This window comes from Cololabis saira, chromosome 20 (assembly GCF_033807715.1).
Source record: "Cololabis saira isolate AMF1-May2022 chromosome 20, fColSai1.1, whole genome shotgun sequence".
Classification (NCBI taxonomy): Eukaryota; Metazoa; Chordata; class Actinopteri; order Beloniformes; family Belonidae; genus Cololabis; species Cololabis saira.
The window spans coordinates 24,042,670-24,067,186 of NC_084606.1; the positions used below are offsets into that span (position 1 = coordinate 24,042,670).

The window sequence follows — 24,517 nt, forward strand, 5'->3', positions numbered from 1 at the left end:
TCTCCTTGTGCGTGATCTCAGCAACGCTGTAGTTTAAACCAAAGCAGCAGTTTAATGCTTCGAGAACAGTTTCAGGAAGCGTTCTGCCCAAATCTAGACGGATATTCGTTTACCTCATTCAGTAAAGCATCTCCAACACAAACTGGTCAGCGTGGAGAATGTGGACAGACTGGGGCTGGTGTTTGTGTCTACGTCGTCATCCACTGTGGTTTCAAGGCAGAGCACCAAACCTCAAGGAAAAATCTCTGGCATCTTCACATAAATTAATGTCATCGTTGCCATTATTGTCTAATGTAAAACAGAAGTGACTCAATCTATATCCAGTTCCCGAGTGGCTTTCTGTTCGCCCTCTTTGCTGTTACGCTGCCAGGCAAAGCTTTGGGGGAGTGCTCGGACTTGCAGGAAATGATTTTTGCCTGGTTCTGAACAACCCAGAAGAACAAGAGGTTCAAATCTTTTGAATTAGTTCCTTGTACTCATTTACAGGTAAAATATAAAGAACAACTCAGATGGAAAGGGAAAAAAAAAGCATCTCAAACCCTTCAAAACAACCTATGAACTGGATTCACAGAGGTGATGTTTCAATGTCAAACGGTTCTGTGACTTCACAAACACCAAAACTGGACATCCGTTTCACTTCTGCAGTAGTATCTGGTGAGTTGTGCAGAGAACATACAGATCTGAACTACCGAACATTAAAACTAAACGAAGGAAGTTCAAAAGCTTTTGAGGAGGTGCTAAGGAAGCCAAATATGAGCCTGGATTGTTGAAACCAGTTTTCTTGAAATTATCTTATTGGGCCATTGAATTTGATCCTTTGACCCAACGCCGTCATATCAACCACAGATGGTGGCAGTTGCATGATGGGTAGCCTGTTTTAGATAGATGTAAAGATAGACGGATGTATAGATAGATGTATAGACAGACAGACAGACAGACAAGATTTTCATCTCATCTTTCAGTTGAGGGTAAATTCTTCATCTGCTATATTCAGCTGAGCAGGAAGTACTTGGAAGTACTCTAATGAGGAAGGAGGGAGCAAACCTGGACTGCAGCCCCTCCGGGCCCAGCGGTACTTAGGGGATAACCCCGGGTCCGAAAGCCGGAATAAAACCAGCGACTGGCTCTGTTGCAGCTGTGCTCGGATCTTAGACATCTCGCCAGAAAAGTTCGGTCCAACCAGAAGCGACTGGCTGCTCTGGTCTACCAAAGATCTGTTCTGGCGCTCCACCTCGGCTCGGCCGCATCAATTTAGAAACGGCAGATTTTTCCAAAAACGTAACCAATCCGGTCTCAGAGGAGATTTCAACTTAAGTTTCTTCCACACATCAGACACTGTTTTACAAACAAGGATAATAAACGGACAAGACATCCTTCAACAAGCAGAGTACTGCATGATAATCCCGTGAATCCGGTTGACGAAAGAAATGTAAATAAGGACAATAACTAAAAAACATATATTTCCCTTCAGGGATTAAAAAAGAAATAGGGTTATTGAACTGAACGGGGGACGTCTGGCTCCTGAACGCCTCCCGTGGGACTTGGCGTTGGGCGAAACCACACTAGAACTCGGACCCAGATGCAGGACTGTACTTTCTTTTCCTCCATTGACGTCGCTCACTTTGAAAGTTTTGCGTCACAGCTGAGGCCTTTTGGATGTCGCCTTCGTTTGAACGGCCAAAGTGAACCGAAGCATATCAGAGCCGTGTTTTTCACATTTCGACAAAACATTCCACATTCGCTATCAAATAGCATTCACGGCTCGTGCTAAGCTAACAGTGGCGAGGCGCGGACGCAGAAACAATCCAGCGTCCGCCTGAGTGACAGTCCGGGCCGGATTTACGAGCAGCACTCGAAGCCTGGAGGAGAAACGCCGGCTTACATCGGTCTGCGGCTGAAATGATCACAACAAGAAAAACAACAATGATTTAGTGAGCTATTTTGACATCTTGTTTCTGGTCACAGTGTCACCAGAGGGCCATAAATGCGTGCTTTCAGAAAATCCTGCAATGTCACCTGGCACCAGGCCACGCCAGTTAGTGTTTCTGAACTGAAGCAGCCAGAAAAGGATTTATAGACGTTGAGGCAAACTACGTTTTCAAACTGGGATTTTAACCAAACCTGACTGGAGGTTGGCAGCGGAGCGGGATACTTTCGCCGACGGATGACAGAAGAGAGGCGCACCACAACCACAGTTTTTGAAAGGGCAGTATTCATGTGAGACACATCGCCTCCAGACACAAAAAAAAACCCCAAGAAGGTCTCAAATACCACATTATTTGCAACTGACCCCAACGATTTTTAAAACGCCGCTACCTTATGGCAACGGGGAGGTGGGGGTTTAGTTTGAGCCCTGATAAACGCTGTCATCAGCAACCAATCCTGCAGATGAACTGTGACACCCGATGTTCATTTTCCATGTGAGGGGCGTCAGATCTGAGACGTGTCGAAGGGCGATCGGAGGCTCCGGGGTTTGTGGAGCGGTGGCCATACTGACAGCCGATCCTCTCAAACTTTTCCAGCTCTGAAACTAAATCTGACCGATCCAACTTGGAAGCAGAGCTCGCACACACACACGGCGGCGGTGAGCTGGTAGTCATCAGACGTACGCCCCTGACCCGCTCTTTTGGGTCCAACCCAACGATTAAGGAGCCAGGATTTACAGCACATAAGAGAGGTTCTCCTGGTGCCACGAGATATTACCCCCCTCCCTCTTTTTCCTCCTTTCAGTCAAACCTTTTCTGATTCTTTTCAGTCTTTGTGTTCCTCCTTTCGTCACTCTCTCCCTTCTCTCTCATCCATCCATCCATCCCTCCCTCCGTTCTGGTAACCGTCTTCTAACGAGCGCTGCGGCGTGGACGATCTATAGCAGCTCTGTTGACTTTGGCTCGGGCCGGGACAGAAAGCCGAGCCTTTAATTTCACTGGTTTCAATATCTGACCCTTAATAAAACAAATATCTGTGTTTGAAGAGGAAGAAATCAACCCCTCGTCCTCCTCCTCCTCCCCCCAATTACCGTCAGGGGAAGGAGAGAGCACTACTGGGTGAGTGTTTGTGTGTGCAGTCTGCTCCGGGTCAAGCTTAGTCTCCAAATTGACCTGGCTTAGAAAAATAAGACGGAAGAATGTAACGGGGAGCGTGGTCTCGCTTACAAATCAGGGATCGGGTTTCTAGCGAAACCGCACGGCTCCGAGTGTGTTGCTCGCTAAAACTGGAGTAGGAGGCTTAGGAGACAAGACCAAGAAAGCAGACTTCTCGTTCCCTCCTCATGTGTCCGTGAGCCTGTCTCTCTCTCTCTCTCTCGCTCTAGACCTTTATTCAGAGTAAAAATATGGGCCGTCGTTGCCAGTATGAGCAGATCTGCGTTCAGTTTCAGTTTGATGTGACATGAGATCAAGGATGGACACGTGAATATGTGGTAAACATTTGGTAAATGAAGTTAAAAGATGAGTTTGTTACCTACATGGAGGCTGGAAGAAGAGGCTGAGAGGTTAATGATAGCGGAGCTGGTTCCATCTGCAAGCTACAAGAAAACATCCACAGACAAACACACACTTTCAGGTTAGCTGGTTACGGTTAGCCGCAGTAAAACGTCCAGGGTCCATGGTGAACGTCAAACTGGCAGATGTCAGATGTGAGTGCGGCGAGAGACATCCTGAGTCAAACCGACACTTGCTCTGTTATTGGACGGTAATGAGTGTTAACGTTCGTTAGAAATTAAATTAAATGAAACTGAGCAGTTGTGAGTAGGAACAGAGGATTGTTTGCATCATAAAGACGATTTATGTTGGCCCGGAGGACAAGTAGCAACCTCAGGATGAATTGGTGTTTGGAACCTCTGACAGGACCGTCGAGCGTATAAAAGGATCCCTGTCACACGGGTTTTCTGGAGACGGCTTTAAAAGCCTTCTCCTCCTCGTGCTGCAGAGCGTCATGTTGTAAAAGGGCAGCAAGAACAGGCCGTCGAAACCGGAAAAGGCCGGGTTTGAAGCCCATTTTCCTTCATACGGGAAACCGCCCAACTGCACGTCAATCAAAGTTAGCAGGTCCCCACCAAAAAATCTGCAGAGCTGCTGAGAGACGTTTAAGGCAGGAACATACCCTTTCACACGGCTGGTGGCTTCACTAAGCGCGGCATCGGACGATTACCGATGAGGAAGGGTGAGTGGCGCAACAAGTGGAAAACCACAACAACCCATGTCATCCTTAAAATAAAAGAGTGCTCTTTAAAAGACCTTATTCACAGTCCAGAAGGCAAGTTAAACTGCAAAAGTGATGAGGGATATTTATTGGCTATGCCAGCCGTCAATCAACAGACCACGCCTCTAATTATAGATGTATTTGTTGCCTTTTAAAATTTGACCTTATGACCAAAAAGTTCGGTCATAGATGTGAAATCTGGTTAAGCAACGGACATTTTAACGCTGCCGTCAATAGAAACTAACTAACTAACTAACTAACAGTTCATCCAGCTAAAGACATTCCCATCCGAACCCTCTCCCGTCTCCTCTGGTGTTCCCCAAGGCTCTGTCCTCAGTCCCATCCTATTTATCATCTATCTTCTTCCTCTTCGTCATATTTTCCAAAAATACAACATCCACTGTTACGCAGATGACACCCAGCTCTACCTCTCCTCTAAAACCCACCTCCACTTTCCCAACCCCCTCGCTTTGTGTCTGTTTACAGGAGCTCAAATCCTGGCTCTCCTCGAATTTTGTCAAACATAACAGTGATAAAACTGAAGTCCCCCTTGTTGGTTCAACATCCGCTCTCAATAAGACTCCCAGTTTCACCATCTCCATTGACAACTCCTCTGTTTCCCCCTCCCCTCAGGTTAAGAGCGTGGGTGTCGTCTTTGACAGATCGTTGGGAAATGAGAATTAAATCTGGTTAAATAACAGACATTTTAACGCTGCCATCAATAGAAATGGACTCAATCTTGGAGCCGACCACCAACGGTCCCATTGAGGAACAGCTACTAAACCTACTTAGCGGTCGGCATCAAACCAGCAAGGGCGATGACAGGCCCCTGGAGACGACTCAAAGATGCAATTCTAGCAGCGAAGGGATGGATATTCCGGTTAATCCGGTTCACAAAAAGTTAAACATCCCTTGGCGTCTCTGTCAACACCATCACCTCAGTGGAAGGAAATTTTTTAGGCTTTTCAGAGTTATATCCGTCACTTATTGAGATGTTGCTACTTGACTTCTGGGCTAAAATTAACGTATAATCCGTTCCAAATCAAAACTGCTATGATTTGTTGCTTCGCCCTCCAACAAAAGCTCATCACCATTCAGTAACTCCAGAGTATTGTTTTAAAAATGTCCTGCAAACATTTTAGCAAACATGTTAGTGACTAAAAACACACGTTAAGATCAGACTTGACTCCAGATGTGTTGCTCCCGACATGTTGGACACATTGAGCTTTGTGGAACTGGCTGGTGTCTTTAAGCAGCAAAAATCCTGCCTTTAGACATGAGTCCTGGTTATTTGCCAGTTTGCAGCACAGCAGGAGAACTGCGACCATTCAGATAGACCTTTAAGTACCATTAAAATATTGCTGGGCATCATTCAGACTCATTTGTCCACTTCAGACAGTTGGCTGCTGGTGTTGCCCTCTTAATGAATTTCCAAACCCGGATCCAAACTGTTCACACGAGCTTGCCGGGCGCGCCAACTGGCCGTTGAGCTCTCTCACCTTTAGCTACTTTGGCTGACATGACCTTTTTTATTTGGATGAGCTTTCCTTTTATTAATCACCAGCCATCTGTTTCTGTCATGGAGAGTTTTACCAATTTTAATCAACGCAGTGCCGATAATCTGCCAAGAGGCTTGGCCCCTCGGCTCAAACAGCCAGCAGTTCCTAGATTTAGTTCTCATTTTTAATCAATCAGACTTGAATCAAGAAGTCCAGTTGATTCACATTAAAACCGACTCAAGATGCTTTGAAGGATCAATCTTACTGGAGGTGCCACCAGGATTTGAGCAGTGTTTATTTTAGGATTTGGGCTAGAGGCTAGTTAGTGATGTGCGGATCGATACTATACCAGATCTATATGCTCTAAAATCGATTTTCAAATGAAAATATTGATACTTTTGATACTTTAGTCATCTGTGGTAATGTATATCATTAACAGCAATACGGTGGAAAGTAACTAAACTATTCAGATTTTGTCTAATGGCCCTTTTCCACTAGTACCTACTCAGCTTGCTTCTACTCGCCACGCCCCCGTCTTGCGCTTTTCCACTATGGGCCAAGGCGGGTGGAGCCGTGCCAAGCAGATACTTTTTCTGTACCGAGGCTGCCGAGGTTCTGAGCGTGCTGAGTCGGCCCTGGATCTGACGTCATCACCCTCCACGCCACTGATTGGTCGGGGGGCGGGGCCGTCTGACGTTTGAATAAGGAAGCGGGAGTCAGCGCGGGAGCAACTCGCAGCGATTTTATTATACAAAGTCTGTTTGGTGATCCAACTCTGAGGTGCAGATGTTCATAAACCTGGTGGCTGACGAGAGAATTAAAAAAGGGATGTAGACGGGCGATAAGGAACGATCAGATCCACAGGCGCTCTGTTTTACTCTCAGCCGCTCGCGGCTCCAGCTGATTTTCTCATCTGCGCCGACATGAACAAAGCGGTTGCGCAATCGAGTACGTCACAGCAGCTTCACCCCAACCTGCCCACTTCTCACCTGGCTGTGGAAAAACAATCGAGAACAAAGCCGGGATGATGCGTGACGAGCCGTACCGAGGCGAGTCGGGCTGAGTAGGTACTAGTGGAAAAGCGCCATTAATGACACGCCGCTGGTAGGACTACTTTTTTCATTTTTATAGCAGTTCTTATTTTTGTTTATAATTCTTTCATTCATCTTATTGGTTTTATTATTTGGATGTTCCGCGCACCTGCAGCTTTGAACCACAAGTTGATTTTTAAATGTAATTTCAAGAACTAAATTTTAACAGCTGGTCAACAACATCAAAAATAAGTGGTGTTGTATCTGATTCACTTACAGAAGCAGCAGTAAAGATGCTTCCTACACACCTGATGGCTAAATCTTCCCCACCTACCGATCGTAGGTGGGCAAAACTAATTGCCATACCTAAAACGATGAGCAGAACTAATCTGCGTTAAAAACTATAGTTTAAAAGGTCTTTTATACCCATGTCTTTTCATCAATATGGATCAGTTATATTATGTTGGTTTCATGTGCTTCTGTTGTGGCAGCAGATTTCTGACCGGACCAATACAAACGGTTCGCTTTCTTTGATGTTTCAGGTCGTTGTCCTGCAGCATCGCTCAACCTCTACTAAACTACCACGACATCGTCCTGAAGGATATGTTGGTAAGCTGGATAATTAAAGTCCCCTTCAATAATGGCCAGTGGTCATGGCCGCGAAGCAAGGCCCAACCATGGTGCTACCACTTCCATACTTCATCACCGGGATGAATTTTTGAGTGACGCAGATTGCAATAGCAAAAATGTGCAACAGGTTTTCTACCCAAAATCAGATGATTGTTTGTGTTTTATCAGCACTGATTTAGTCTAAAATTACGACTTAGATGAAGATTAGCCGTCAGGTGTGTACGAAGCATCTTTACTCCTGCTTCTGTAAGAGAATCAGATACGACGCTCTTTATTTTTTGATGTTGTTGACCAGCTGTTCAAATTTAGTTCTTCAAATTACATTTTACAAATCAACTTGTGGTTCAAAGCTGCAGGCGCGCAGAACATCCACCCGCCACCGCAAATTTAACGGCTGGTTGGATAACTGGACTCGCATCCACACGGATGTTGTGATGTAAAATCTAAACTTTAATTGGATGGAGGCGTTAACGCCAGGGAGTGTATACTGGTGTCAACACAGTTGATTTACATATGGAAGCTCATGCTGTGCATTTTTGAACTTCTGGACTCTCCCCACCCCCTCACCAGAAACGACAAGTGGGTTATTGAATGCACGGAGGACAATGGAAAAGTATGTGCGGTTTCTGCGGAGCGAAGGAGGTCGGTGTCGTAACAGTGAGGCAGCCAGCAGCATATTAAATATCGAGATGAGGTTTTAGGTTAGTTTGGGTCTCCAGGAAATTAATATAAGTTGATGTAAAGTCCTCTGAAGAGCTGGAGACGGGACGGTGTGTGAAGCCGTGATGACGCCTGTGGGCTGAGGGATGACGGAGAGGGATGGACGCACAGAGACACTGAAATATGGAGACACACCAGGGGGGACTCGGGGAAAAGGATGGACACAAGTGGTTCATCAACCACCACAGGGAAGAGAAGAGGAAGAAGACATGACGATGCCATTAAACAAGCAACTGCCGGCTGGGAAAATAGAGGAAATTAATGAGGAACCTCATAGATGAAATTATTAAAAAGATTGAAACCATGAAAGAGTGTGAACCCAAAACGCCTTTTTTTTTTAAATCCAACACGGCTGCTAGTCACTTTAATCAATTAAACACTGGACTAATGTTAACGTTTATATCAGTTCTGGTTTATTTATTCACATTAAGAGAAAAATAAACAAAATATTGTTAGCTTTTTATCTGCGCTGTTAAGGTTAATTTAAGTAGGAACTATTTATCTCTTCTACCTTAGAGCACAACAGAAATGTGTGGTTTGGAGTTATTATATGATAAATAGTAATGATTAGGATTAGTAACGTTGAAAAGAAAATGTTTTAATGCCACAATATCTCAGGTGGCCTGAAGTGTGTCTGAATCCTGATTTTTTTTAAAAGGCTAATAAACATTGGCCGGGTTTCCCAGATCCGACCTCTCTTAAGGATTTAAGAGAGGTTCAAAGAAGGTTTGAACTAAGAGAGAACCCTAAGATACGGGTGTTTCCCAGATGACTTCTTAACACCGTTCTTTAGTTTCGCTCTTTCAGAAGCTCTTTGGAGCAGCTGTCCGGTTCTGAAACCAAATCAATCGATGCCAGGCAAATCGATCACCGATCACTATCAGCGCATTTTCACACGCAGCACTGCCACCTAACGCATTAATTCCCTGCTGCTTGTGCGTTATAATGAAAAATTAAGATGATAAATATAATTCAATGACCCTTTTTCATCCAAACGGTGTGTTACTCCGTTATTTCTGGCTACAGTGAGGCTTTTTTTCCCCACACGCAGAGACCGGGAGGAAATGTGGTGGGCGTGTGTGTGCGTTCAAAAACATGAGCCAAGAGAAGGCGAGTTTCGCAAATCGCAACGTGGAATTACAGCAATCCCTGGTTTTTCGCAGGGGTTATGTTCCAAAAAGAACCCGTGATAAGTGAAATTCTTTTTACAATTATAGAGGGCTTCAGATTGCAGAGATCGGCCCCGCCTCGCACGTATTCCTCCTCTTCTGAGACGCTGCATCCCGACTCTGTAGCGTCTTTTTCTCCTAAACCCTGCGGTGCAGGTGGGTTTTTTCAAGAGAAGAAAATAGTTATGGGTCGTTGTCTTCGCTCTTTTTTCTTCTGGGCAAAAAGATTCTTTAATATAAACCGACACCATTGATTATATTTGAGACTGTAATGAACGATTCATCAAAGGATTCCGTTCTTTCAGCTGCTGCTTCCCTGTCATCACATATAGGTGCTCGGGCTCGGGCAGGTGTCACGGTTGCCTGGACAGCCCGGTCCGACAGCACGTCCAGGGGATTGAAGTGCTGACGCACCAATGCGTTCATATAAACAGTTCTGCTTCGCGCACGGTGACGCGGTTGATTTGCAGCGAGAACATGCTGTATAGCAGCCAAATTATCAAATAAATGATATTCATGATGATCGTTTTATTTGTGCGTAATGCATAAAGCATATACAGGAACACACTTGTTATTCCTTATTTTTCTTTTTTTTCCCCCCTTTGCTGTCACCAATAAATGCTAAACAATATAAATCTAAAGTATAAAATAGATCAAAACTTGTGCGGGGTGCATTGTTTTAATATCTCATTGCTTGGTGTGATATTGATTTGCCTGACGCGGCTGGATCTGTGAGTCTTTGTTCACTAAGATGGTTGTAAAGACTGGGTCAGCAGCATCTTTCATTTCCTTCTTAATGAAAGAGATACTTAAGCTAAGAGCGACTCTGGGAAACGCGATTTTCTTTCAAAGGCTCCTTAAGAAGGTTTGAAAGAAGTCTTTCGCTGTTAAGAACTACTTAACTGATCTGGGAAACCCGGCCATTAAAAGTAAGCTTTACGGGAATTTTCGATGTATTCTTAACATAAATAAGGACAGATACTAGTCTTGGTATTGTTTGGTAACGGATTGTAACTAAAATCACTGGCGTTGTCCAGTTTTCACCAACGCAGGAAGTGACACACTGGGACAAACACTTTCAAAGTAAAAGAAGAAGTCGAAGCAATAACAAATTTCACCTTCATACTTCTGTTAAGTTCCTGGTTCCTGTGATAAAAGCAGCACGAGTACTGACAGGAATTAGCAGGAGAGACCACGTCTCTCCAGTGCTAGCGTCGCTCCATTGGCTACCTGTCAAATTCAGAATCCAATTTAAAATTTTATTACTTGCATATAAAGCCCAAAACGGCTTAGCTCTGCAGTATTTACAAGACCTGATAGTGCCTTATGTTCCTGGCAGAGCTCTCCGCTCCCAGAGTGCAGGTTTACTCGTAGTTCCTAGAGTATCTAAATGTAGATTTGGAGGGCGGGCGTTCTGCTATCAGGCACCATTACTTTGGAACCAACTTCCAATCTGGGTTAAGGAGGCTGACACCACCTCCACCTTTAAAACTAAACTTAAAACCTTTGTGTTTAGTAAAGCCTATAGTTAGTGTTTAGTAAACCTCTAGCTGGTGTTGGTAAATCTCGAGGTAGTGTAAACTCTAGTGTGTTAGAGTCAGTAGTCATAGTTGCAGCTATAGAACAAGACTATAATAGTTAGTCTCAAATATAGCTTCGCGGTAGATATGCTGCTATAGGCTATGCTGAAACATTCCTAAAATATGGAGGTGCAGGAAAAACACATTAAACACAAAAAAAATGCTGTGAAAGAAGAGGAAGTGGAAGTTACACAGTGAGAAATGAAGAAAAGGAGGATTGAGGAAAAGCTGGAGTGAAGAATTGCTCAAAGGGAAAGTTAAAAGGGAGATAAATGAATTATTTAAAAAAGGAAGGAAGCATGAGGAAGGAGTGGAGGAAAGGGAAAGAGGGAATGAAGTAAAAGAGTGGGATGAGATTAAAAGTAAGGACTAAAACAGGAAGTCAAGAAATAAAAGAAACTACATCGCGCAAGATGTAGAGGAGGAAGAATCCCAGTTATGTCCTTCGGTGAGAGGAGATAAAGAAGATGGGAAGACAAGACACCAAGGAGAAGAGATACAGGGGAGAAGCAAACAGATTATAACGAGATGAGAAACTCATAAAAAGGAAGAATCCACGAGACTTGAATACTTTTCTTCACACAGAAGGTTTGAATTCTTTCCAGGAAACTCAGAAATCCTCCTCAGATTCACCGTCTGTAAATGTTTCTTCAGCGCTCTTAAAAGGAACCAGCGGTTTTCCACGTTGTAGCCCATTACCTTCAAACCCTGAGCTCAAACTAGAGTCCTGCCACGCCGGCTCTGCTGATTACTAACACGGCAGGCGTTGGTCTACGGCACAGAGTAAATACCAACTACTCTCACTCAGACAGCTGATTAACTTCTTATTTATGTTAAAGGGGCTGTGGTGTGTGGTTTCTGCTCAGCTGTAGGGAGATGTGGGGCAGTGGTTCAGGGAACGGAGCCACGAGAAACTAATTTAACACAGCTGCAGTAAATCTCTAATTAGTTCTCTCTTTATTTATGCAATAGTCTGCTGGAACCCGAGAAGACAAAGACCTGGAGCCGTCAGGCCCGTTTGATACTGTGAATGTTGACTCGGTTCCCCTAAATCCCTCCAATTTATTTTACCATATGTAAAAACAGGTTATGAGGAAGTCATGCTCACAAGCAGCAACTTTTACACAAGTGGAAGTGCGGTTTTACCTGGTCAGGTACGAGGGGCTGCTCATCATCAATGTCTATGAAGACCTCACCAGAGCTTAAACGGGATGTCTCACCTTCACACAGAAACACGGACAGAAAAAGCATTTTTAACACAAACCAGGATACTCGAGGACTCGAGTTTGAGCATCCATCCCCAACTCTTACGTCTCCATTCTTCCTGTTCTCCCTCCTCCTCCTCGGCCCGATCCTCCTGCTGGCTGCAGCGGTACTCCTCCAGCGACTGGATGGTGCACTGACCGACCACCGGCTTCCTCCCAAACTGCCGGTTGTCAATGACTTTGATGACAATCGGAGGCATGTAGAGCTCTTCGCAGGGGAGTCTCTGAGAAAAGAAGAAGAAATTATCAATACTCAACAAAATGCATAAAACAAATTGATCTTTGTAGTGTTTATGTACATTTAATGCCGTTGCAACGAAATTAAACCTCTTCCGAAACATTTCTTGAGGTGTGCTAAAAATCAAAAAACTGTCCCTGACTCAAACTGCTCATCTGTGTTTAGCTCCAACTGCTTCAGAGGAAACAGAAAAGCCTTCAGCAGACCATCGCTTGTTGAAAATAGCCGGCTTGGAGCCGGTAATGTCGGCGCTGGAGCTGCAGACATGCTTCCTCAAACCTCTTCAAAGCTGCCGCAGGCAAATCGCTTGATTAGCCTGATTTTACTTGGCCTGTGAGAGGCGTGGTTGAAGAAGCAGCTCAGACCCGGCTGCTAAATCTCAACAAAATGTCTCGGTATCATTCAACTTCCCAGACTCAAAGGCACAAAAAAGAAAAAAGGGGGGGGATGGGGGCGGGTGGCGGTGATTCATTTGACCTCTGTCTTTAAAAAGGCTCAGGTGAAGCTAACGGTGCTAACGATGAAGAGCAAGCGGAGGGACCTGGTTAGACTCCTGACGTTGTTTCCTTCTTCTCCCGTGGCATGAGAAAACACTTAGGCAGTCAACCGACAGCCGTAACGTTGTTAACATTAAACACTCGGACTTGCTTCGGGGCCGGATCGAAGGGAAAAATGTGAGTTTTTCCGCAGCGCGAGCGACGCCGTCATACCTTTTGTGGCGGTCAGAACAGGAACCTTAATCTGGTTAGCTCTGAACTGCACCGGCGACGGTGGGGATCTCGGCCGAGGGGGAAAAAACGCGGATATTTCCATGCTGCAGTTAAACTTGTCATAATAAAACACCGAGGTGATCAACTTCAGACCTTAACGCTGTTAAAATTAAGACTCCCGAGCCCGTTTAGGAGGGAAAACCAGGAAAAATGTGTGCAACATTTCCATGTTTCAGCGAGGGCTTTAATACAAATGGCAGCAACGTAAACCTGCTGGAAATGAAGCATCGCTCTATAAAAACAGGCTGTTTGACTGCAGTAACGAGGTCTGTTTGATCAGAATAAAAGACTGAATGACTGACAGGGGGATATGGGGGGGGGGGGGGGGGGGGGGGGCGGGCTACCCCCGAGTAGCTGATGATTCTTATAGAAACGTTATTTTATCTCCTTGTTTTCTTCATATTTTCCTAAAATTCACGCTTTTTTTACAGTAAATTACATGATTCTATTGTACTGAGGAGCAGATTTTTTGGGGGGGTACAGGGGGGCTTTGGGGGTTCAGAACACCTCACCAAGTGTAACCTTCAGTTAAAGTCTGGATAGGGAACTTTTCTTTAAAATAACACTTTCAGTTCTAAAATGTCTCTGAAATGCAGTTTCAGCCTTTTACACCAAAATATATAGATTTCTCTGTTTTTTTGAGGGAGGGGGGGTGTCTCTGCTGTCGTTACTGCGGCTCCGCTGATGAAGATAAATGACCCCGGTATAAACCACATCACAGCAGAGCTCTCATTAGCCCTGGAAGCCCAGGGAGCCGTGCGCTGATTACACAGCGCGCTCTCACCACATCAAGGAGCAGCGTGTTGACGTCGAAGTTCGGCCTCTTCTTCATGCTGCGGATCACGCAGCTCTGCACCACGCAGCCGCCGCACTCCACCTGCAGGCTGGGAGACGTAATGCTGGCCAGCTGGAAGCTCTTCAGGTTACGAACGCCCCAGGCCAGGATCTGGAGAAGGAGAGAAGGGGGCTCAGAAAGGTAAAGATATAAAATAACCCACTTTTACCATCTTAAGGCTTCCAAGGGAAAAATAATGGCGGTACCTCAATGGCGGTTCTCTGCAGGACGGGTTTGATTCCTTGAGGAACCATGAAGACGTTGGGCTCCCTCTGGGGGGGCGGGTAGGGGAGGTCCGACTCCTCCGGCTGCCAACAGCAACGCAGAACAGCAGATGTGAGGTCAACGTACAGAAACACAACACGGCAAAAATTGATGAATTTACAAGATGTGTGGAAGACTAAAATCAATATTTCTGTAGGTGTTTGTTTTTAGTGAGTTCTGAAGAAGAAAATGCCACTCATGTGCAGAAGTTATTACCACCTCTTTTAATCCTGTTTTTTATTTATTTTCTTATTGGCACCTTGTCATTTTTAATGCAATAACAATTAAACCAAAAAGAAAGAAGTCTGGCAGGCAGATTCTCACATCGCAGTGTCACACCGCGGGGAGATCATGTCTTGTTTTGTGTTTTTACGTCTCGTCATTTCTGGTTTTATTTTGAAAGGTCACTCTCCTCTCGTTTCAGGTCACTTCCTCATGTTTCATCGTCTCCCTTGATTCCTGATTGTGTCCACCTGTCCCCTCTTTCCCCATGTGTTCAAATAGTCAGTGTGTCGTCCTTCATCGTCCTACCATCCTGTGTCCCAGATCCATAGTAGTTTCGCCTTGTGCGCATAATTTTTCTTCCTTCGAGTGATTTTTCCATGTTCTGTAGCCTTTTTGTTCCAGAATTAGGGCTCAGATAGGTTTTATAGATAAGTAGCTTTGTTTTCCGCTTTTTGTTGATGTTATTTTTGGGTATCGCATCATTAAGGTAGCGTTTTTCTCCTTTTGGAGCGACTTTATTTTGGTACCTATTGGTTAACTGTGTGAATAAGAGAGAAAATGTAAAGGTGTGAATAAACATCTAAAACATCTGCTCTGAGTCCAGGTGTTTGAAATTATTCGTCCAGGTCCTTCAGCAGCAAAACAACCCCAGGCCATCATCCCTCCACCGCCGTGCTCCACAGTGGCTGTGAGGGTTTTCTGCTGAAATCAGTGGCTGGTAATTAAAGTCCAACAGATCAACGCTGGTTTCATCTGTCCATAGATGGAGGATGTGTTTGCTTCTCCATCACCATTGCTGATGCCTTCCCCTGTTGGCATTGTGTTAACACATCTGAATCCTCAAGACCAAGAAATTACCAAAAGGTCTTTTTCTGAGGTCTGCACATCTGCAGATGATCAAGTCCTCGATAACTGCCTTCTTACATCCTATTGAGGCTGTAAAGAGGTATTTAGTGTTCCTTGCATTGTATTTTTCTTCTTTTTAGCTTCATTTTTCATAAAAAGTAAAAAAAAAATTCATGTGATGTTCCTTGTCTGAGGTTGTGTTTGCCTAATACTAAAACCTACAACCGTCGGAGGATTCAAAGACGGGATACTAACCTTTGCACGGCACCATAATTACATATACAGACGTATTATTGGAGAGGAAAAGAAAATAAGCTTTATTTTAGCAGCTCTGGACAGCTTATTTAAGATTCTAGGAGACAGATAATTACACAGTAATAAATGTGGTTTCTCGTAACCTTTTAGTCTGTTATCTTGAGAAACTGGAACTTGCGTGCGGCCCAGCGAGAACACGGAGATTCAAATCTTTACTCGTGTCCCGTGTGGGCTTCTGGACACACCAGTAGGTCTATGCAACGTGAAGCCAAATTATTTTAAGGGTTGGGGATACGGGACCGGGTTGAGTAACAGCCGGAGTGAAGGTTTATGTGAGGTGCCTGCGCAGCGACACGGACGTGAAGCAGGGGATTTCGTGCGAGAGTTTCTGCGTCGTACCCATTGCTGCAGGTTTTCAGAGAGGAATCCTGGAAACATCAACTGGGCCAGCGACAGAGAAGAAAAGTAGAGAAAAAAAAAGAATGAAAAAATAGACAATTCCTTGTTTCAATTACGTTTTGACTCATTTTTGAGCAGTGGTCAAACATCTTGTGCTGATTTACATTCAAACAAAACTATTAGAAAATGTTACTTTTGCTTCACAAGCTCGGCCGCTTGTGAGGAGCAGAATAAAAAAAACAACAAAGGATGATGTTGATTTCCTATGATGAGATTAGAGTAAATCCAATTTGTTTTTGTTTTATAAACAAGTAGAAGTAACTAGGTAAACTTCAGCTTATTTGGTCTTAACTTGACTTAAGAAAACCATCTCGTTTACCTCATCTAGAACGCTGGTGGAGCTGACGAAGTCTCCCTGCGGGTCAGACAAACTTTATTTGAAAGACTGAAAATCTTCAGAGATGTAAATGACGAGATATAAAGCATCAAAGCCACCCTATGTAACAATACCACTGCTGGCCACCTGGGGGCGTGTAGATCCACTGATAATCCTGCACTGATGAGTGGCGAGGGGCCAGCACTTTTGTCCCCGACGCTTCGTGTGTCACACCGCCCCTGTGTGGTCAGGGGTGGTATTGCTGCACAAGAGGGGCTTTAAAGAGTTTCTGTGAGAGCAACTTACATCTTGTCCTGGAATATGATGAATCGATGGCTGCGGACAAAAAATGGAAGAAAGAAGATCATTTTTGGCATAAAATTGTGGAAAAAAGAAAGGCAGCAGTAAACATTATTGTTAAGATCTTAAAAAGCTGGCTTGAAACTACCATTTTTCAACAGCTGGACACAAATAACGTCCTTAAAGCTGCAGATTATTTGTCTTATGATAAAAACAAAGGAAATAACTCATGAATAAAGCCAATTTTGTTCATTCCTGACAGACAAAGTGTTAATATTGATAGATGCCATTAAAATAATGTGCAACGAGAGCAAATTGAAATTTTCAACTATGTGTTATTGAATTTCCAAATTGTTTAGTTTAATAATTTGAAACGAAAATGTAGGAAAACGGTTTATATACCTTCAAATATAACATGTGGATAACTTAATTAAATATATCGTGTGGTGGTAGTTGTTTGTAGTTGGACCTCAATATTCACATAGATATCATGGCAAGGACGAGTGTCCAGATGACATGAGTTTGCAACAGGAGTGCCACAGGAATCGGTGCTTGGCCCCCTTCTCTTTTCACTATACACCACTTCACTAGGTGAAATCATCCCCTCTCATAGGTTCTCCTACCACTGCTGTGCCGATGACACCCAGCTCTTCCTTTCCTTCCCACCTGGTGACACGGCCGTCTCAATGCGAATATCGGCCTGTCTTTCTGATATCTCTGCTTGGATGAAGGACCGCCACAGCTAAATCTGTCCAAGACTGAGCTTATTGTCTGCCCAGCCTAGCCCTAGTTTTATTGTATAAAAGGGACTGTTGTGTTGGGTGGGAAGTGAACAAAAAACTGGCATGGCAGCACTTGTGTCCAACTGGACTTTCAGCAGTCTGACCAGCACTGATCCAGATGGACCCTCCTAGGTGATTTCTTGCTTGTGTTCTCTCAGATGTTGTTCTCTCTAAATGCCAGTACTAGTAGTAGTAGTAGTAGTAGTAGTAGTAGTAGTAGTAGTAGCAGTGGTAGTAGTATTATTCCGTTTAGTCATCTAGTGGCAACATTGCAGATTGCTACCAGCTGGTCTTAAAAAACGTAAACGCCTGGCCAGAAATCACTAAGTTCAACACAACCCTCTGATTAACACACACGCCTCCACGTCTGTACCAAATGTTTCATAATAATCCCAAAAAGTAAGACGATCAGTCAATCAATCAATCATTTATATCTTCGAAACCTTCATGTACTGTATTTTTGAAAAACTGAATACAGAGGAGGAAAGAAAAGACTCAAATGGTGATGAAGGTGCAGCCTCCGACCTTTTCCCTGCGTATGAGCTCGAAGGCGGCCAGCAGCTCGCCGGCGCGCTTGTCCCCCCTGCGGACCGGGAACCAGGCCAGGCGGGGTGACGGGGTCAGGGACGGCTGGCACACGCAGCGGCCCAGGAACTCGTCCGCTCCCTGCACGTTGCCATGGCAACGCAAAAAAAAAAGTGGGTAAAACAGACGTTCGTACACGGACGGACACGTTTGGTGAAGCTTAAACACTCACGTAGGTGTCCTCGTCGTAGAGCTCCACCACCACGTTGGGAGGGTTGGCCATCGTCACCTCAGGGTCCCCGAAGACCTCGACCTCGTAGAAGATGAGCGTCTGGTCCCAGGTGGGATTGAGGGAGTTACGGACCGTCACCGTCCTCTGGGACTGGTGGAGGAACGACACGAAGGCGTAGGGGTCTGAAAAGAAAGGTTACTTTCCTTAGTTTTCTGTAATCGCGACCAGAGCCGTCTATGTTTCAGGTTTGTTTTAAAAGTTCAGGAAGAACTTCTTTGGGTTTTTAATCTAATTTAAACGATCAAAACATAACAGGGTGTCCCAGCTGACAAAACCAACAATGCACAAGCTTGCATCTAAACTTGTAGTTCTCTAGACCACTTTCTTGTGGTCTTGGTCTTGTCTCGGTCTCACCAGGTCCTGGACTCTGATAACAGAGTTCGTTGCACCAAGGTGACAGAATCTGGTGATCAGCAGTTCTTCCTCTTGTTAATGTACAGTTTTGTAAACTATTTGTATTTTGTATCTGATTTAATGTTTTGGTGCATCTGCCTGTATTTAATTACAGTTTTGTGTTTATAACGGCCTTGTTTAAATAAATATATCAATAAAATCTGCATATCGTTGTGATTGATTAAGCATCAGGTTCATTTCAGTGATTCTGATATACAGTGTAATCTGATTACTATAATGGTAAATAATGTAATTTCAATCTTTAATATTTAAATTTCCAGTTTCATCTCCAAATTAATTCAAATTTAAATCAGCAACATTTACTATTCACTACTTTTCTGAGGTGGAGGGGGGTGTTGGAGCTGGTTATTCTGCTAGAGGACTTTGGGACTAGTTAGTAGTCGTGTCAATCCTTAAAAGCACTGGAGTCAATCCTCCAATAGTGTAGAAATAGCGGTAGTGCAGTCGCCACACATATCTGATCTCAGCTGATGGATGGAAACATTTCTAGTGAGTTCAACATCATCATCCACTTCTCTGTTATTGTGCTGCAGTTGAAAACAACCTCATAGGGAAACTAGCTGAACCAGGATGGAGCTGATGTTCTACAATCACGCAGGATCAGGAAATTACTAGGTTTGTTTTTGGTCTGGGTCTGGAGATTAACTAGTCTTGGTCTTGATACTCTGTTCTTGGTAGCATCTTGGTCTCAGTTTAGACAGTCTTGTCTACAAGTCTACCTAGATCACAGCAAAGGATGGTAGAAATCGTTGGTTGTTACATAGAAGTTAAAAATATCTTCATGGTCACGTGGATCTACCAGCGCTTGACTCATTGGGGTACGTAGGATTGCCCAAATTAGTTTTTTGTCCTCTGTGGCTTCACTTTAGGTTGTATTTGTCCAAAACTAAGACTTGCGAGTTACATTTGGTCCTTACATGTGATAAAAGGTAGGATTGTACGAACTTTTGCACATCTACATGTATGAATTGGTCCCAACTATGTCGGCGTCCCACGCGGTGACATAAGCGACCCGGGAATGAGCTGGAGACAGCGCTGGGAACGCCGCTCTGAGAAGTTTGTTGTTTCAGATCTACAGATTATAGTTGCTCTGTCTCTACTGTACAGTTACACCAACGGGGTGGTTTGTTGTTTCAGGCCGAATAATGACTCTCCGTGGAGCCGTTAGCATCAGAATAAACAGAAGCCGAGATGCACTTTCCCACCAGCTTTCCATGAAACACACACACACACACAAACACACAGTGACCCAACAGCCCATGTGCTCATATAAACAGCCCAGGGGGGGTTATGTGAGGCTACGAGTGTGTATTTATGAGAGCGTGTAGCGGCGAGGCAGCGGTAAACACAATGATGGTGTGGTTGAGGGTCGAGGGGGGGTAAGGGTGGAGATTAGGAAAAGAACATAGTGTAATGTAATAATATAGTTATGTATTATTTATTTATGATGTTCATGATCATGCTTTAATGTCTATGTAGGGGTGGAGGGGGGCAGGGGTGTATATATGCTGTGTGGGTATGGAGGGTATGCATTGACGTCACTTCCCCACAGGACCCCCCCCTTACTCGCACTGAGTGGCAAAAACAGCTGCAATTAGTGGAAAAGACGGGATAACAGCCGATTATCGGCTTAAATTAAAAGGCAGTTGGACTTGACAGTGACCCGTATAGTTACCCCAAGAACCAGTGGTCCATGGACATTAATATTTGACCATAGATCGAGTTTCCTGATATTTACGCCGGGGAAATACACGAAACAGCACTGCTTTTATTTTCATTCCACTGTACTGTATATACTGTTTATATTTTGTAATTATATATATTTAACTTTATCCTTTTTTCTCTGCATGTGTGTGTTGTGTGTACTGCTGCTGCTCAAAGCAAATTTCCCCACTGAGGACAATCTAATCTAATGCACGTTACGTTACTAGTGTTTTAAAAGTGCTTTTTAAATAAAGTTTGATTTGAATAGAAAGATGGAGGAAAAAAAAAGATGTATCTTGATTAAAAATTCTTTAAATGTTGATTTATGGGAAGAAACTCGACTCAAAAAAATAGTAAGTAAGTAAGTAGTAAGTTGCTCGAAGTTACGAATTAAAAGGTATAGTCTGTGATGTTCTAGAGCTAGCAAGATTTGAAAGTGGGACACTCTGAGCCGAGGAGGACCCGTGGACACGGGGGCTTGAAGCAGAGTGCGCGCATGGGACAGAGGGGGGCGGGACTTAAAATGAAGGCATCTGATTGGTTCTTTCCCCCCTGCCAAGCCTCTGGTCCTCTGACCAATCCGTTTCATTCGGACCGCAAAAAACAGATTGGTTAGAGTTTTTACAGGATTAAAGCTGTCAGAGGGGTCAGATTTTTTTCTTTCCTTTTTCTGAACACATTATTCACTGGCTACTCTCAGGATGGAAGGACTATTTCACCCAGTATAACAATAAATGTTTTTGAATACGATTACAGACTATACCTTTAAACGATAATTACGAATTCAAAGAGCCTCCTACACACAAATCGTTAAATACGCACAAATCGTGTTTTGAGACTTTTCACGCCTCCAAGAAGCCTTGCAGATTCGTCCGTTTAAAGACTGGTGGAAAGCTTGGTCATCTGAGTTTCATCTGAGTCCAGTGTTATTTCCCTCGATACTTAGTTACCTTTGCATTTATGAGACTCACAAATAATATTAGATGTTTTAAAGCAACGACCACTCGATGGTGGAAAAACTGAAGGTCAAATCGGGAGACAAGAAGACTGATCACAGACATCACGGTGGTCTGAAGTAGGTTTACCTTCGTAGGGGAGGTAACTAAGTATCGAAAGAAATAATGCTGGACTTGGATGAAAGTTCAGATGACCAAGCTTTCCTCCATTCCTTAATTGCACCACGGACAAATCTGTGAGGCTTCTTGGAGGCATGAAAAGAGTCTCAAAACCATTTGTGTATCTATAGCTTTGTGCTGTTCGTGCACATGTATTTAACGATTTTTGTGTGTAGGAGGCTTGAATTCTTAATTATCGTTTTGTCGTAACTTCGAGCAAGTTATGCACAAATCGATTTTCTCTCCATATTGAGTTCAGAAGACAGAAACGAGTCTTACTTTAACTGAAACGTCTCTGAAACAGACGCGCAATTAAAGCTCCCCGTTCCATCATGTCTTCCTAGCTCTGTTCATAACAGCCGCTTCGAGGGATGTTCAACCTTTGAATCAGCTTCCCCCCCTTCAGAGGTGCAGCGAAAGCAGCTCCTTGTAAAAGGGATCGCAAGTTCCCTTGAGCCTTTCAACATTTTATTCTGATTATACTGACTTTAAACACGAGTAAACAGGACAGAGCCATAAAAAAGACATAAATAAAAGATTAAAGTCGACTAGACTAAAAGAAAGCATTCGGTCTTTAATCTTGGCCACCGAGACGCCATGTGATGCCAAATTAACACACAAGTGACGCCCATCTATCAGCGGTGTGTGAGCTAACGAGGACGAGTGAGGACGTGATTTATCAGCAGCTTGTTGCCAGACACCTCTGTTCCTCTCATCCATCACTTCCATCCATTCATCCTCCTGTTTTTACATCTGATTCTGTGTCGAGCTTCTGATTAACACACACAGTAGCTGCCGCCTCCACGACCTCCAAGGTGAAACCCTGAAACGCCGTCGGATCACTTAGCTACCTCGTCAGCAGTGAGCTAGTTGCTAACCAGCTGGAGAAAACAGGAAATTTGCCATTTGGGGGTCGACAGACGCAGATGGTTTGTTTAACCCCCGGTGCTCCGGGCGGGTTTCTGAAATTGCTTCCTGAAGAAACAACAGAAATTCAATCAGCAGAGACGGACCGAACCCGGAACCGCGGTCCTGGGAGGGAGACGCTCCGCTGAGAGAGATTTTTAAAAAGACTTTTTATTTCAACTTATCAAAGTTAAGGTGGATTGCGTAAGAATGAACCCAACAATGGATCAGTGAGTCCTTTTTCAACGTAACTAACCTGCATTGGACTGAAATAAAATAATCAAACTGAAGAATATATAATAATGCCAAAGGGAAAAGAAACTCATTCACGAAGCTGCTTGCGTGTCAGAGGTCAAACAGCGTTACATTTTGTTGCACAAGGATGGCCTCAAAGTCCTGACGATGACGCCATCGGTCCGTCTACGAGGACGGCGAGACACAACGGGCTGTCTGACTCCACTGTTCAGCTACAAAAATGAAAAGCACCAGAGCTGACTGAATAAAACATTTATTTATAATTATTAAATAATTTCTTATGTATTTAAATTACACACATATATATATATATATATATATATATATATATATATATATATATAATGTTATTATAATATATTTAAATTATTTATTACAATTTATTTATTCATTATTATAACAATTTATAATAATTATTATAATAATGTATTATTTTTAGAAATGTATTTGCTATTAATTATAATTGATTTATTATTATAATTCATAATTATATAATTTCTAATTTTAATTATTTATTATTATCATTTATTTATTTCTATTGTTATCATTTATTTATTTATTATTATTTATGTCATTTCATTCACCCCTTTCAACAAAGGGGCCGTCCTTAACTCATGAACGCCGTAATGCTTTATGAAAGCTCACACTGAAGAGAAGCTCGCGCTTTCCTGCTGAGATGCAGAGTGGAAGACGGGTCACCATGAATGCACCGAGGTGTTTGCACCGCGGCAACCGCTGAACTGATGATGCCACAATCAGCCTTGGTAACAGGTCTCAATATAATGGTTTCACCTTCCTTCTGGCAGTTATTGCCAGTAAATTCTCTCAGGCAGCAACGACCCAAAGAGGAAGAACCATCGTGGCTTCACATGAGCCACCAGCAGGGTGAAGGAGCGGCTGATGGAGAAGTCCTACCAGCGAGGCAGTAATCACAAGAAGCTCAGAGACCCAGGTCCACCACACCAGACCAGTAATCTGTTAGATGCACACCGGTACGTCAAACATGGATCTCCATAACCAAGAAGCCGTGTCAGCTACGGCTCGGAAGCCCCGAAGTCAAGAGGTGGATATATATCTCGACTGGTTGTGGAGAACGAAAGACAAAAGATTCTTTGGGATTTCCAAATCCAGCAAACTAATAGTGACTTCCAGATTTGGTATCAATATCTGAGATGCAAAAGAGCACATTGTTGCAGGATAAACTCCAGGGAACCCTTTAGTCTCCCAGACCTCTAGTGGAGGACCCAAACCTGAGAGGACAATGCTCCTCCAGGAACATGTGAGGAATTGAAACATCCTTTAAATCAGATCTCTTTTCAGTTCACATGCAGGATGATGGAGAAGCCGGGAAACAAGGCAGTCAACACACGAGCCTAAGCCAAGACTTGAGTGATACCTGAGAAGCTGTCCGAGTCCATGGCCGTCAGGTCTCTGGCCTGATACAGGTAACAGCGCAGGTGGTAGCGGGTCCCACCTACACACAGATGAACAAGAGGAATATTGAGGATGGAATGAGGAGAGGTGAAGAAGGATGAAAAGAGGAGGCTGTCTTACGGTCAAAGAAACAGGAGATGGTCGGTCTGTTGACTCCGAACGTAGTTGTGATGGACTTGTCTTCCTGCTTGTCTTCTATGCTGCTCTGTGGGACGAGGTGATGGGAGGAACGGAGGAATATGGAGGTAAAAAGTACAAAAACTGAGACCTGAGGTGGGAATGTTCATATAATAGTAACGAGGCACAAGGTCTCTCCCTTAAAGGTGCAGGAAACTACAACGTTACAGGTAGATAAGGACCTTGCAAGCCCCTAACTGTCACATGACAAAGCTCCAACCCTCAAAATCAGGTTAATTAAGAATTCAATTTCACACAAAGAACCTTAAACCCAACCAGCTTATCATCATCCGACATGCAGTTATATCTTA

The 24,517-nt window shown here is 43.8% G+C and overlaps 1 protein-coding gene across 7 annotated transcripts in view; it reads right to left on the reverse strand.

Moving 5' to 3' along the window:
• The window catches only part of dysf (dysferlin, limb girdle muscular dystrophy 2B (autosomal recessive)), a 115,887-nt gene that overhangs the window by 51,492 nt on the left and 39,878 nt on the right, over positions 1-24,517 (reverse strand). For 4 of the 7 annotated variants that reach the window (XM_061710596.1, XM_061710593.1, XM_061710599.1 and 1 more), the window contains 12 exons: positions 24,150-24,234; positions 23,992-24,069; positions 18,142-18,323; positions 17,910-18,050; positions 16,609-16,638; positions 16,306-16,341; positions 15,927-15,968; positions 14,144-14,245; positions 13,887-14,048; positions 12,141-12,318; positions 11,976-12,049; positions 3,464-3,523 (listed from right to left, as the gene is read on the reverse strand). In XM_061710596.1, coding sequence (XP_061566580.1) covers positions 3,464-3,523; positions 11,976-12,049; positions 12,141-12,318; positions 13,887-14,048; positions 14,144-14,245; positions 15,927-15,968; positions 16,306-16,341; positions 16,609-16,638; positions 17,910-18,050; positions 18,142-18,323; positions 23,992-24,069; positions 24,150-24,234 — 1,170 coding nt within the window. The remainder of the gene's footprint in view (positions 1-3,463; positions 3,524-11,975; positions 12,050-12,140; positions 12,319-13,886; positions 14,049-14,143; positions 14,246-15,926; positions 15,969-16,305; positions 16,342-16,608; positions 16,639-17,909; positions 18,051-18,141; positions 18,324-23,991; positions 24,070-24,149; positions 24,235-24,517) is intronic. The other 3 variants (XM_061710600.1, XM_061710597.1, XM_061710598.1) reach the window with 1 other exon arrangement.